We start from the raw sequence: 13,339 nt of genomic DNA on the forward strand, positions 1-13,339 counted from the left end.
TGCAGGTTCCTATGGTTCCACACTGCATATTCTGTAGACTGCAGCTACATTCTGCTTCTCTTGTCCTCTTGGCTGGGAAACTCTCTCTTTCCTGCTGAGTCCTCAATACTGCCAGATGTCACATATGCACTGACTTCTCTGTTTCTCGACCAAGACTGTTCTGCAATTGTCATCCTCCCAACCCCCGTGATGACAGTTTTGGAATGTGGAGGAGGGGAAAGACGGGGCAGACTTAGAGAACAGGGGGACTGAGATGGACTTAAGGGATCTTCAGACTTAATTAATATACTTTAAATATATTAGGAAGTGCATTTTTACAATTAGACATGTTCAAACAGAAAATATAGAATCTAAACTTTTTTTTTCTGTGTAGAATCCTACTTAGTCTCCCTAAACATTCTGTCTTAATTTGGGTTTTTATCGGTGTGGTAAAAACACTCTGATCATAACAGCTTGGAGAGGAAAGTTTTACTTCAGCTTACAGCTCTCAGGTTGCTGAGGAAAGTCAATGAGAGAACTCAAATAGATCAGGACTCCGGAGACAGGAACCAATGCAGAGGCCATGGAGGAGCGCTGCTTACATGGCTTGCCAAGCCTTCTTGTTTATACCATCCAGGACTACCTGTCCAAGATGGCACCACTCACACAGAGCTGGGCCCTCCCATATCACTTATCAGTCAGGAAAATTCTTTACAGATGTGCCTAAAGGCTAGTGAGGGACATTTTCTCAATTGAGGTTTCCTCTTCCAAAATGACTGTAGCTTGTGTTGAGTGAGCGTAAAACTAGCCACCACACTGATATTAATTGTGTATCTAATGTAATTGATGTACACTGATGGTATAACGTTGGGGTACCATGTGATGCTTCAATATATGTGTATCTTGGGTGCCGAAACGTGGCTTCAAGCCACAAGATTTAGCATCTTTCTTCATTAGTCATGGGCCTTCATGGTATCTTCAGTTGATGCTGTTTTTTTTTTTCTTTTGAGAGCAATTATCCAAATTTTAAGATGCTCTGACTTGGCCACACAAGTTACTTTTATAAAGTAAGCCTTGTGCAGAGGTCAAGAGTGAGCCTTTGGGCCAGACTTTTCTCAGTGGCAAAATGCTTGCCTAAGTTCCATCCTCGCACCAGAATGGTACAAGCCAGCGAGTCATGAGTTCCAAGGTGGAGTTGGGCATCCTGGTGACTGCCGTCTCCTCCATGCCTTCTCTTGAGCTCTGCCTATTCTTAAACCCTTCTGACATGGTCATGGTTTTCCCTGCCCCCGAGGCATTCAGATGGGACTGCCAAACCCTTTGAATAGCTGTGCATTCACAGTGCTCTGAACAAGTGTGCTGTCAAGATATAGGGATATGATTTGGTCACATAGCAAGTGGCACATGTCTTGAGTTGACCATGGTCTATGTGACTCTAATGGCTTTCTCTACCTTCCTTTCCACAGTGGCTGCTTCCAGGTAACAATGGCTGTGTGAGTGTCTACCATGGCCCACCGCAAGCGCCAGAGCACTGCAAGCAGCATGTTGGACCACAGGGCCCGGCCAGGTCCTATCCCCCATGACCAGGAGCCTGAGAATGAGGATACAGAACTGCCTCTGGAGAGCTATGTACCCACAGGCCTGGAGCTAGGCACTCTGAGACCAGACAGCCCCACGCCTGAGGAACAGGAGTGCCACAACCATAGCCCTGATGGGGACTCCAGCTCTGACTATGTGAACAACACGTCTGAGGAGGAGGACTATGACGAGGGCCTCCCTGAGGAGGAGGAAGGTGTCACCTACTACATCCGCTATTGTCCTGAGGATGACAGCTACCTGGAGGGCATGGACTGTAATGGGGAGGAGTACCTAGCCCATGGTGCACATCCTGTGGACACTGATGAGTGTCAGGAGGCGGTAGAGGACTGGACGGACTCAGTGGGTCCTCATACTCATAGCCACGGGGCTGAAAACAGCCAAGAGTATCCAGACAGCCACCTGCCTATCCCAGAGGATGACCCTACTGTCCTGGAGGTCCATGACCAGGAAGAAGATGGCCACTACTGTCCCAGCAAGGAGAGCTACCAGGACTATTATCCCCCAGAGACCAATGGGAACACGGGTGGCGCTTCTCCCTATCGCATGAGGCGTGGGGATGGGGACCTAGAGGAGCAGGAGGAAGACATCGACCAGATAGTGGCTGAGATCAAGATGAGCCTGAGCATGACCAGTATTACCAGTGCCAGTGAGGCCAGCCCTGAGCACATGCCTGAGCTGGACCCTGGGGACTCCACTGAGGCCTGTTCACCCAGTGACACTGGCCGTGGACCCAGTAGGCAAGAAGCGAGGCCCAAGTCGCTGAACCTTCCCCCTGAGGTTAAGCACTCCGGAGACCCCCAAAGAGGACTCAAGACCAAGACCAGGACCCCAGAGGAGAGGCCAAAGTGGCCCCAAGAGCAGGTATGCCTTAACTACCCTCAGGAAAGGGGTGGTCCCAGGGAGTGTGATATCACCCAGTCATTAGTGAAGCCTATGGGGGGTGATGACAGGTGTGTGTGGGGGTTGGGAGCAGGTGGACTAGCTGCTATCCAGTTCATACTGTGAGCTAAATTAATTAATGTTCAGTAACTGATGATCAAGGAATGTCTTGTCACCTTAACGAATCCATCCCTTAAATTCATACCACCAAAGGGCTGATTGGCAGCTCTTCTCTCCTAGGAAATGTCCTGCACCTAGGCTGTAGTCCACTTCCTGAATCAGCTCACAGTAGGAGAGTACCCATGGTACTTTTCTAATTTCCTGAGGTGGTCTCCCCAGGCCATCAGGGCACTGGTCAGGATGGTGGTGAAGGATGCAGGCATTCACACACTTCCCTACCCCTTGAGAAGGGTTCACCTCAACAGGAACATTGTGAGAGGTTCATCACAGCATCTCCTAAGCGATCTTGACCTGATGGGTGCTCAGTTGTGGGTGCTAGTCTTGAAAAAAAAGTCACTATTTCAAAATTCGACAAAAATCATAAAGAAGAAACACATGTTAATACAAGGAATGGCATCATAATCATGCTTCATTTAAGTTACATCAAAGCAAGTATGTAGTCTACTAAACACATTTGAAAAAAATCACCATCCCACTCCAGCCCACATCCACACAAAACAGAAAAAAAAAAAAGATCACTGTGAGCATGTAAAAGGAGATGTAATTCTGGATTTGTATAAGGGAACTTCTCTTTGGCCCATTATATGGACAGCTTTCTTGGTTTGTAAAGTCTTAATTACTTTTCTCCCAGAAGATTTCATGAGTTTGAATAGTTATTCAATACATACTGAACTGAACACACACACACACACACACACACACACACACACACACACATGCACGCACGCACGCACGCACACACGCACATGTGCGCATGCACACGTACACCATACACGGGAGTGAAAGCTTGTGCTCGGAATGTAAATCACATTGATTTGCTGTGCGACTCACCACACATTCTGGTCCCTTTTGTTCTCATTGAGTTAGTTAAGTGCCAGCTGACTTCATTTTTGGAGGTGCCTGTCATCAACAGCAGTACTGCCTTCGTGGGGGGTGGGCATACTGTGGTATATAAACTCTATTGTACTAGTGAATGTTGGGGGCAGGGGTTCTGGGCCCTGGTCTGGGCTTCAGGCCAAAATACCTCCATTTTTATTCATTCATTTTTCAGAGCATGGGCTTCTCCACAACAGCAATGGCACTGCAGGCGTGGGTTGTGTAGAGCATGTGTTTGTGTAGAACTGTGTTTTGTTGTAATAAGTGGCCTCCCTGTCAAAGGTCTGTCAGGAACCTGGTATGGAGTTAGGTGAACCTGGGTGTTGTTCTGTTTTGGTTTGGTTTTTTTTTTTTTCCTTCATGATAACCAGATGAGTGAAATTGAATAGAATTTCATATTTCATAGACCTTTGGGTTAGAATGCTTGCTTGGTTATGTCTGTGAGTGAATGCAAATGGTTAAATAAGTGAGTGGTGGTGGCCATTTAGAAGGCAGGTAGAGCTGGGGGACATCTCCAGCCATCGTGGGAGACAGGAAGGAAGTCTATTCTTTCAGGAAAGGTATTGAATGGAAAAGCAGGTACTTCAGTCTCTCAGCCCAGGGTGTCTTTAAAGGGATGCTCTCAGCCAAGACATTGGAAAAACTCCTGGAAGTCAGTTAATGATTCTATTAGGTTCTTTTTGTTGTTTTGTCATTGTTGTTATTATTGCTTTTGTAATCGCGCATTCATTAGTTTGTCTGTTCATCCATGAACTAATCTTGGGGAGAGAGAGAGAGAGACAGAGAGAGAGAGAGAGAGAGAGAGAGAGAGAGAGAGAGAGAGAGAGAGAGAGAGAAGCAGGATCTAGCTCTAGGCTGCCCAGGGCCTCATGAATGAATGAGTGGAGCAGAGGGCTCCTTAGGAAGGCTATGCTGGGTCTTGCCGTGTGGGTACGTTGTATATCCTACTGTCCCGAGTTGCTCATCTCACACGAGGAATTCTGAATTTGGGCCGTTAACATCCACTGGTGAATAAATTGAACCGTAAATATCCACTGGAATCACCTTGGAAACCCGATTCTCTAGAAGATGCACAGCACTGGCTGCTTCGAAGGTGCTTCATTTGAAATCACAGCTGTGTTCCTAAAAGGATTCTTACTCCCCTGGGGACAGACAAGCTGTGCCAGGAACAATCAAAAACCTGGCCTAAGACAGTGAGTCACAGTGCCTCTGAGTCCCCTGCCCAGTTCCTGGAGCCTCGTCTGCATGTTTAGTGCAGCACTGCCTAGAGCCAAGGTTGCAGGAGAGGGGGGGGGGCGGGGAGAGACAGAGACAGAGACAGACAGAGACAGAGACAGAGACACAGAGAGAGATGGAGAGACAGAAAGACAGAGACAGAGACAGAGAGAGACAAGAGATGGAGAGAGACAGAGACACAGACACACAGAGAGACAGATAGACTGACCGACCTAGAGCACCCTGGCCCCCTGGTGGAATTTCTCTGTAAAATGTGCCCTTGGCCTATAGCATGGGCCCCACAGGGACACCCTAGAACTACCCAATCCTATTTGCATTTCAACAAGATGGCACGTTCAAATCAGAGAAGCAATGCTTTGGAAGTGTCCAACTGGAGGGACAGTAATGACATGGCGGCATCCCTTATCTCTCTCCTACTCATTTTAAAGCTTAGAAAGTCAGGATTAGTTTTTGAAGTATGGTTTGAGTGTCTCTAATCTGAAAATACGGCATCCTAAATACTCTAAAGCTATTGTCTTGGGTGTTGGCATGGGCTATAAAGGAAACTGTCACACCTGCCACCCTGAGACAGGCCAAGATCAAAGCACAAGGGCATTAAACAGAGCATGTTAGGTTACCCTCAGGCTCTTCATGTAGGAGACAGACATGAATTCTCATGTTATGGTCTCATCCCAAGCATGTCTCACTATGTACATGTAAACATTGCAAAGTCAGGGAAAAACACCCCAAATCTGAGCCCACAGATGCTCTCACTCATTCTGTGCAGGATACTCAGGCCATCCTGAAAAGCAGCCTTCAGTCACTGCACGGATGACAGTAAGTACACAGTGCGTGTGTGCGAGATGCATTCCCTACAGGCCTACTACCCAGTGTAAAGAACCATCTTCATGTTTTCTGTGTTCCCCTCAGGCCACAGCACTGAGCACAGAGCACACAGCTATCTTTACGGTCCAGGTGCCTTTGTCATCCAGCATGCTCGAATGTGGCATATCATGAGCGTCTCTCCACACTGCCATAGGATTTTCATGGCTATTTCACAGATCTTTGACTGTTGCATTTGGGTGACAGGCCACACGATCTCCGATTATTTATTTGTCTGTGACTACCCTGGCACTGTATATAAAGATGGTGGGTGGCATTTTCTCCTGTAGGTGAGACCGGCACAGACATCTTTGTACGTACAGGTGGTGTCTTCTCTCATTTTGTACTTCTTGAGAGTCAGGGGCTGAGTCACACATCAGTGTTGACCCTTTACCTTTCCACACAACTAACTTGCCTGCTATGTTCTCTTCATCCCTGAGATAATGGTCCCACTTCTTTTCTCTGGGATTTTCTCCTTTTCCATTTCAGACTGTTCATGAGTTTTACTACATGTTTCCTTTAGCCTTTTTTACTTTGGATTAGGAATGTGCTATTCGCACTGTCTCCGTGGTTATTAAGATACAGGTGACCCATCAGCTGCCAGTCCATCTCTTTGGGGACACAGAGGGAGTCAGTCAGGTGACTCCTTCCCATGAGTGGAAGACAAATTTATAATGGACACTGCTTGAGTCTGGCCTCTGTGGAAAGCAAGTTGCTCACTGTGGTAGGAAGTGGAATGTATGACCGGTGGCACCTGCCTGTGCTTTGGGATGCTGTGCCTGCCCAAAAGGCCATCAATGGGGAAGCCAAAGCGGGAATTCAAAGCAGGAACTGAGAGAGAGGGCATGGAGGAATGCTGCATGGGTTTCATGGCTTTCTCAGCCTGCTTATAAAACTCAGGACCACCAGCCCAGGGATGGTACCACCCACAATGGGATCGGTGCTCCCACAGCGATCATTAACCAAGAAAATACCTTCCAGGTTTACCCATAGGCATTCTGATGGAGGTATTTCTCAACCAAGGTTGTTCTTCCAGATGACTCTAGCTTGTGTAAAGGTGACAAAAAGCCAACCATGACACATCTTCTGTCTTATGGAGCTTCCTTCCAAGGTGGAAGGCTGCAGTCATGGAGTAAACTGCTACTCAACACTAGCCAGCTTCACAGAGAGAGGACTGACTGAGCAGGCAGCTTCCAGGATTTCCTGGGATTCTCCAACCCCTGAGAACAGCATCACATATAATGTTTGCTTTAACTCCCAGCAGCCATTCCTACTGCCGATCATCTCTGGTTGGTTTATAATGCCTAATTGTCATGCCATGTAAATTGTTGTCCCGCGTTGTTTAGTGGAATGTTGACAAGAAAGTGAAGATGTGTTCAAAGCAGAGGCAGTTTTGTTTTTATGAATATTTTCCACCCACGCTCATTTGAATCTTTAGATGTGGAAGCCACGAATGCAGAGGATCACTATGCTTTGGTTGGCAGATGAGTTGGGGAAGCCTCTCTCTTCTTCAAGCTGTATATTCACTGATGTACGGGGCAACAGTACTGCTCCGCCAGTGTCCCCAACATCTCAGAGCCTCTCTTAGGAGAGGAATATGTGGGAAATACCAACCTAAATGTCATCCTAAGGCTCAGAATCCCTTACACAATTCCAGGATGATTTAATGCCAGCCCAGAATGGTGACGATGGACACCTTTTATGTCTCATCACTGGGACCCTCCCTGTCTGAAGATTTAGTGATTTTTTGGTTTCAATTTATACAAAATTCTTGGGCAACTGGGAAGGTGGTGGGAGAATCTGTGTCATGGTACAAAGGGCTCAAAGTCTGTGACCTCAGCAATTCCTGGAAGAACCCAAAGGTTCCAATGCTGAGGTTGGCCTCTCAGACAACTGAGGCATGTGCTGGGTCCTGTTCTTTGGCTGCAAAGAGACACCTGACTAAGGCATCTTATAAAAGAAGACATTTAACTTGGGGCCTGCTTATAGTTTCATGAGTCCATGATTGCCTTGATGAGGAGCATGGTGGCAGGTGGTAGGCTTGGTGCCAGAGCCATAGCCGAGAGCTTACATCCTGATCTGTGGGCAAAAGGCAGAGAGACTGGGCCTGGCATTCATTTTGGAAACCTCAAAGCTCCCCATGCCTCCTCCAAAAAGGCCATACCTGCTAATACTTCTTAAACAGTCTACTAACTGGGAACTAATCATTCAAATATATGAATCTATAGGGTCAATCCTCATTCAAACAACCACAAGGTGGTTGAGTCCTATGCAGTATAAGTAGCCCCTCCCCCACTTGTTGTATGGCTTGAAAGGGCTGGGTTTTGTTCTGTGGGATTGCTCACCTGTGCTCTTGAGGAATACTGCAAGAACATGTCCGTCCAGTGCCAAAGAGCCTGTCCTGTAGGTGTGGATGGTGGTCTGTGATGGCAGGTTTCCTGTGTGTGGTTTTAGCAAGTGCTACATGGCTCACTTTGGAGTCCCCCTTGCTCCCGCCCCCTTACCTGCTGCCTCGTGAGGTCTGCCGTGAGATAAATCTCCCTAGAGAGCCTTGGTCCGTTGGACCTTGGGCGTTTCAGGCTATCTACTTCGGCAGCTCTACACCGTGGGCCCAGTCAACCAACCATGTGTTTTGATTATTTGTGGTTTTCATGATTTCTATTTATCACCACCCCAGCGGTGTTTTCTAGCAAGAGCCCTCTGATAATAAGAAAACAAGAAAATCAATACCTCATAGCCAGCTTAATACAACAGCTAAAGTGAAGTGTGATCCAGGGCCTTTCAGCCACATCGAGTGTCATGTTCATCACAGAGATGCTCCGTCCATGACATTTCACCGAGGCTTGTTTTGCAGAGGATTCTCCCTAATTACCATGCAAATATTAGCGCTAAATAAGCAGAGATAATGCTACCGGAACGCCTGACTTTGCCCTGCTTCTGGTGGAGCTGGTAGTACTTGGTACATGCCAGAAGGGTGCCACACCGTGTCCCGTCTGCTGGTACGTGAAGCAAGGATCAGCTCCCACTTTATAGCAGAGGACTGAGAGGGGTGCCCTGTGGGACCGTTAGCATCCAGGCCCCTCTCTGATCTGTTTGCCGTGGAAAGAAGGGCTATAGAAGGGGCTGGGAAGAAGGGCTTGAGTGTTTGCTGGGCACGGAGGATACAAACCATTCACGTTCAGAGAGTGTTTTGGCAAACACCTTCAGGGGAGGGATTTGGGGGTTCACTGAAGACCACTCCAATCTTACTCGGGAGGAAAGACTCTGGAAAGGCCCTGGGTCTCTGTGGAGGATATCTGGTCTCTTGTCATCTACAGCCATTCTGCAGTCCTTCCCTCTCTGCCCACACATGCCTCTGTTCACACGTGCCTTCTGTGTCTGCACGTCAGCTCATTTCTGTAGCCCACACTGCTTGCACCAAGTCTTTATTTTCAGTTGCCCTTCTTTCTGGTCAGTGTGACAGGGTGACCTCTGTACCTACTTTTACGAAGTCCCAGGACTGTTTTGAAAAAGGAATCCCATGCACACGGCTTGATGTCATTGCCTGCTCCCCTCTCCCAGAGCTTATGGACTTGATTGCTGGGGCTTGTTGGTCCAGCCAGCAGAATTGCTCTACTAGGATTTAAGAATGGGACTTGGTTGTTATGTCACCAGAGGTGGCTGTGATTGTCAGGAAGCAGAAAGTGGAAATGTGAGCAGGGATTTATAGAACGATGTTAAAGTCATTAATTAATTTTTTCCAAAAATTAATTAACACACACACATAATTTCTACTGCACAAATTAAGTATTATAATTTCATCCTGTATACAGTGTAAAATGGCTTAGTTAGAACCTTTGGAATTGTGGAGTTCCTAAAGTTTTCAAACATTCCCGATTCTTATATGATCATTTCCAGTGCAGGGACTAAGGGCACAGCTCCGTGGATAAAGCACTTGTTGCACAGGGTAATGGTCTATTCAAGGCCCAGCAACCCTGTAAAAATGAGCCTTTAATTCTAGCCCTCGGAAGGCAGAGGCAAGATCCTCCCGCCGAGCTGGCTAGATTAGCCAAACTGGTAAGCTACAGGCTCAGCAAGATACCTTGCCTCTGCAAACCAAGTGGAGAGCCATGGCTGGATGGCTGGCCCCCATACACATGCCCCCACCCACAGACAAGCTCACATGTGCACTCACACCTCACACATGCAAATTGTCAGTCCTTCTTCTAATAGATGTTCAGAAGGTGTCATTCCCCAGGTCACTAAAGAAGTCATCTTGTGATAGTTGAGACTATATCCCAAAACCGGGAAGCCTGGGTCTCACCCTGCTGTGCTGGACAGTTTGTGCAGGTTACCTGCACTGAACACATCCATCCCCAGAGGCTGGGAAGGACCTGGGTGCTGATGGAGTATAAAACATGTATGGTACTGATCCTGATAATGATTATTATGAGGGTGGTGGTGGTGGTGGTGGTGGTGGTGGTGGTGGTGGTGGTGGCGGTGGTGGTGGTGCTGATAGTAGTGGTGGATGTGGTGGTGGTGATGGTGGTAGTGATGGTTATGGTTATGGTGATGGTGGTGATGGTGATGGTGGTAGTGGTGGAGGTGGTGATGGTGGTGGTGGTGGAGGTGGAGGTGGTGGTGGTGGTGGTGGTGGTGATGGTGGTGGTGGTGGTGGTGGTGATGGTGGTAGTGGTGGAGGTGGTGATGGTGGTGGTGGTGGTGGTGGTGGTGGTGGTGGTGGTGGTGGTGGTGGTGGTGGTGATGGTGGTGGTGGTGGTGGTGGTAGTGGTGGTGCAGGTGGTGGTGATGGTGGTGGTGGTAATGGTGATGATAATGATGAGTTTAAGTCTGGGGAAATCTTCAGTTTGGGAGATGGCCCATGCTAACCAGGACTGGGTTACAATGGAGCAAAATGGTGGCCTTGTTATCAAAAGTGACACAGGAAGAAGTAATCCTAGCTGAGGTACAGTAAGAAAATGACCCCACAGTTTACTTTTCTAGCATATCTACCTTCTCAGAAGGGAATCTGGTGTCTCTCCACCTCAGACCAATCCAAGGTCCAAACAGTTGGAGCTGAGAGATGGCTACATCTGAGTTTTCAGAAGCCTGTTGCCTGCTTCCACTTGTTTTAACCCCTGACGTGTAGGTCAGGAACATAGAGGGTTGCAAAGAGTCAGCTCTTGATACCAGGTGGGTGCTGTCCTTGGTGCTGACCAACAGCAGCATGACCTCGTGGTGGCCTGCTCTGCCTACCACAGCTGGGCTGGGTAGACTGTCAGCTCACTCTGGATGATGGGTGGATGGGGAATTGCTGGTCCAAGAGAGGAGTTTGGGGAGATGGCTTTCTGGAAAGGGTTGGGGGAGACATTACCCATTCCTTTGTCATTCCCTTTGGTGTATATGCTTATAGGGAGCCTCTGATTCTGCCTATGAGATCTGTGTCTGCTCTGCTTTCTGTACCCTAACAATGCCCCTTGACACTTCCCACACCGCCCTGCTTCTCCTCAAAGCAATTCTAGAAAGCAGCTCAGGGACATTCATTACTGACCTCCACTCCGAGTGCTGGGCAGTGGTGTGTGTGTGTGTGTGTGTGTGTGTGAGAGAGAGAGAGAGAGAGAGAGAGAGAGAGAGAGAGAGAGAGAGAATATGTGTGTGTTGATTTTGCCATTGTGAACTCCTGCATAGCCTCTACCACCTAAGAGCCTCCATGTGGAGGCCAGGACTCTCAAGTGACCTAAGCCCTTTCATTAGTCCTCTCTTTCTGTTCTGTAATGACAGAAACCATTCCTTGCTGTCCATTTCCTGCTCCATTTGCTTGTCCCTTAATGTTTTTTTTTGTTTTTTGTTTTTTTTTGTGGAGCTTGGAGTGGGAACTCATTACTTTGTCCATGCTAACCCAACACTCTTACCACTGGTTTCAGTTACCACTGGCAACTATACCTCTAACCTCCTCGTTATGCATTCATTTGTTCATTCATTCATTCTCTCTTATTCATTCATTCATTCATTCATTCATTCATTCATCTCCGGGTGTGTGAAAGGCAGCCCGGCAGCTTCTTTTTGAAGCAGCAGTCAGTCTTCAAGAAGGGAAAGATCATTCAGTCTTCAAAACCCAAAGGCACAAAAGCACACTGCTCTCTACCGTTCAGTAGCTAGTTAACTTAGACTCCCACTCCTCCTCCCCTTTGAACTTCAAGAAGACTGAAAAACCAGAACACCTACAACATGGACAGTCTGGCTTCTGGGTGAGAGATCATGGCTTGGTAACCTTTTCAGGGACTTGTGGATCCTCTGAGCCTCAGTTGTGACGAATGGACAGGGAAAAGCATTTACCTACACTGACATTACTCTGCATTTACAACACACTAGGCCCTCGGGACAGTGTATAGACTGATGTAAGCCAGACATGAAAGGGCAGATGTCACGTGCTCCACTTCCATGAAGTTCAGTACAGAAAATAGAGTCGTGTCTTCCAGAGGCTAGAAGAGGTTAGAGTGGAGAGTTGTAATTTAAGGGGAACGAGATTTTCAGTAGTGCAAGGGAGACCAGGGTGGAGGTGAATATACTTCAAGATACTCAACTGTACAATTTAAAAATGGTTGTCAGAGTAAACTTATTTACCATTATAAAAGAAATATCTTTGTGTCGTTGACTGACTTGAGGCAGTTTGGAACATCAGTACCCAAGCTGAGCCATCACACACACAGTCAAGGCCATTTGAGACCAATCAAACCGGTTCAGTCAGAACAACAGTAGAACCGCATACCCTCATTTAGGATGCGGATGCAGAACGTGTATGTGACCATGAGGTAGTGGGTTGGCATTGCTTTAGAGAACAGCAGGTCTCTCACAATCTGTGAGTAGCCCATCACACCTTCTCTCTCCTGGGTTTTAGGTTGTGGTCAGTATTGAACATGACCTCACCTTGGCAGGAGAGTGTGACACCAAAGATTATAAAAAAAATGTTGTGAGCACAGACACACGGCAAAGGGAAGTGGCAGAGGTCATACCCTGTGAATACTAAAACCTGTACACCGACGTGCCTTGAATTATAATGCATTTATATTATAATAAGCCCATAAGTCTTAATTTAGAAAATTATAGGTAAAAAAAAAAATATGCACAACCACAGTCCCAACAGCAGGACCATGGTGAACCGGATACTGTAGATGGCTGTGCTCTCTGTTCCTGACTGAGGAGCTGATGGGAGCTATGGCGTGCTATGGTGGCCAGCAGCATCCTGACAAGACAACTGCATTGCATGCTCCCAGCCCTCGCGCCATCCAAATCTACAATCTAAACTACAGTTCCCCCTGAATGCATAGTGCACGTTTGCATCCATAAAGTAAAAAAAAAAAAAAAAAAAAAAAGGAAAACTCTTGTCATAAATCGAGACCCTCCTGTCTTGTAAAAATCTAACACTGAACATTAATTCCACTCTTCCCCTTCCCACCAGCTTTAAAAAAAAAAAAGCAAACATTCCATTTTCATATTCCCAAGAGTTGGCAGGGAGATGCTAATTGGATCCTTGGTATCATCTTACCTTGTTATTTGGTGAGGCATCTTTTAAATTCTGAGTCACAGGATTTAGCTTCAGTGTCTGCTGCTCTGGGCTGTTCCTGTGAGCTGGAAGTCAGTTATTACCGAGGACTAATCGGTCACATTGGCTGAAGCTGGGGCCTCTTTTTTCTTCTTCCTTAGGAGAGCACAGCTCTTGGCAGTAGCAATTCCGTGCCGGTCCTCCAGC

General features: G+C 47.3%; 1 protein-coding gene across 13 annotated transcripts in view; it reads left to right on the forward strand.

The window, feature by feature from the left end:
• Positions 1–13,339, forward strand: part of Apba2 (amyloid beta precursor protein binding family A member 2) — a 233,099-nt gene that overhangs the window by 173,741 nt on the left and 46,019 nt on the right. For all 13 annotated transcript variants that reach the window (XM_039092566.2, XM_063275521.1, XM_063275507.1 and 10 more), the window contains one exon: positions 1,446–2,439. In XM_039092566.2, the coding sequence (XP_038948494.1) occupies positions 1,486–2,439 (954 nt within the window). In that variant the 5' untranslated portion in view covers positions 1,446–1,485. The remainder of the gene's footprint in view (positions 1–1,445; positions 2,440–13,339) is intronic.

The sequence above is a fragment of the Rattus norvegicus genome, chromosome 1 (assembly GCF_036323735.1).
Source record: "Rattus norvegicus strain BN/NHsdMcwi chromosome 1, GRCr8, whole genome shotgun sequence".
In the NCBI taxonomy this organism is placed as follows: Eukaryota; Metazoa; Chordata; class Mammalia; order Rodentia; family Muridae; genus Rattus; species Rattus norvegicus.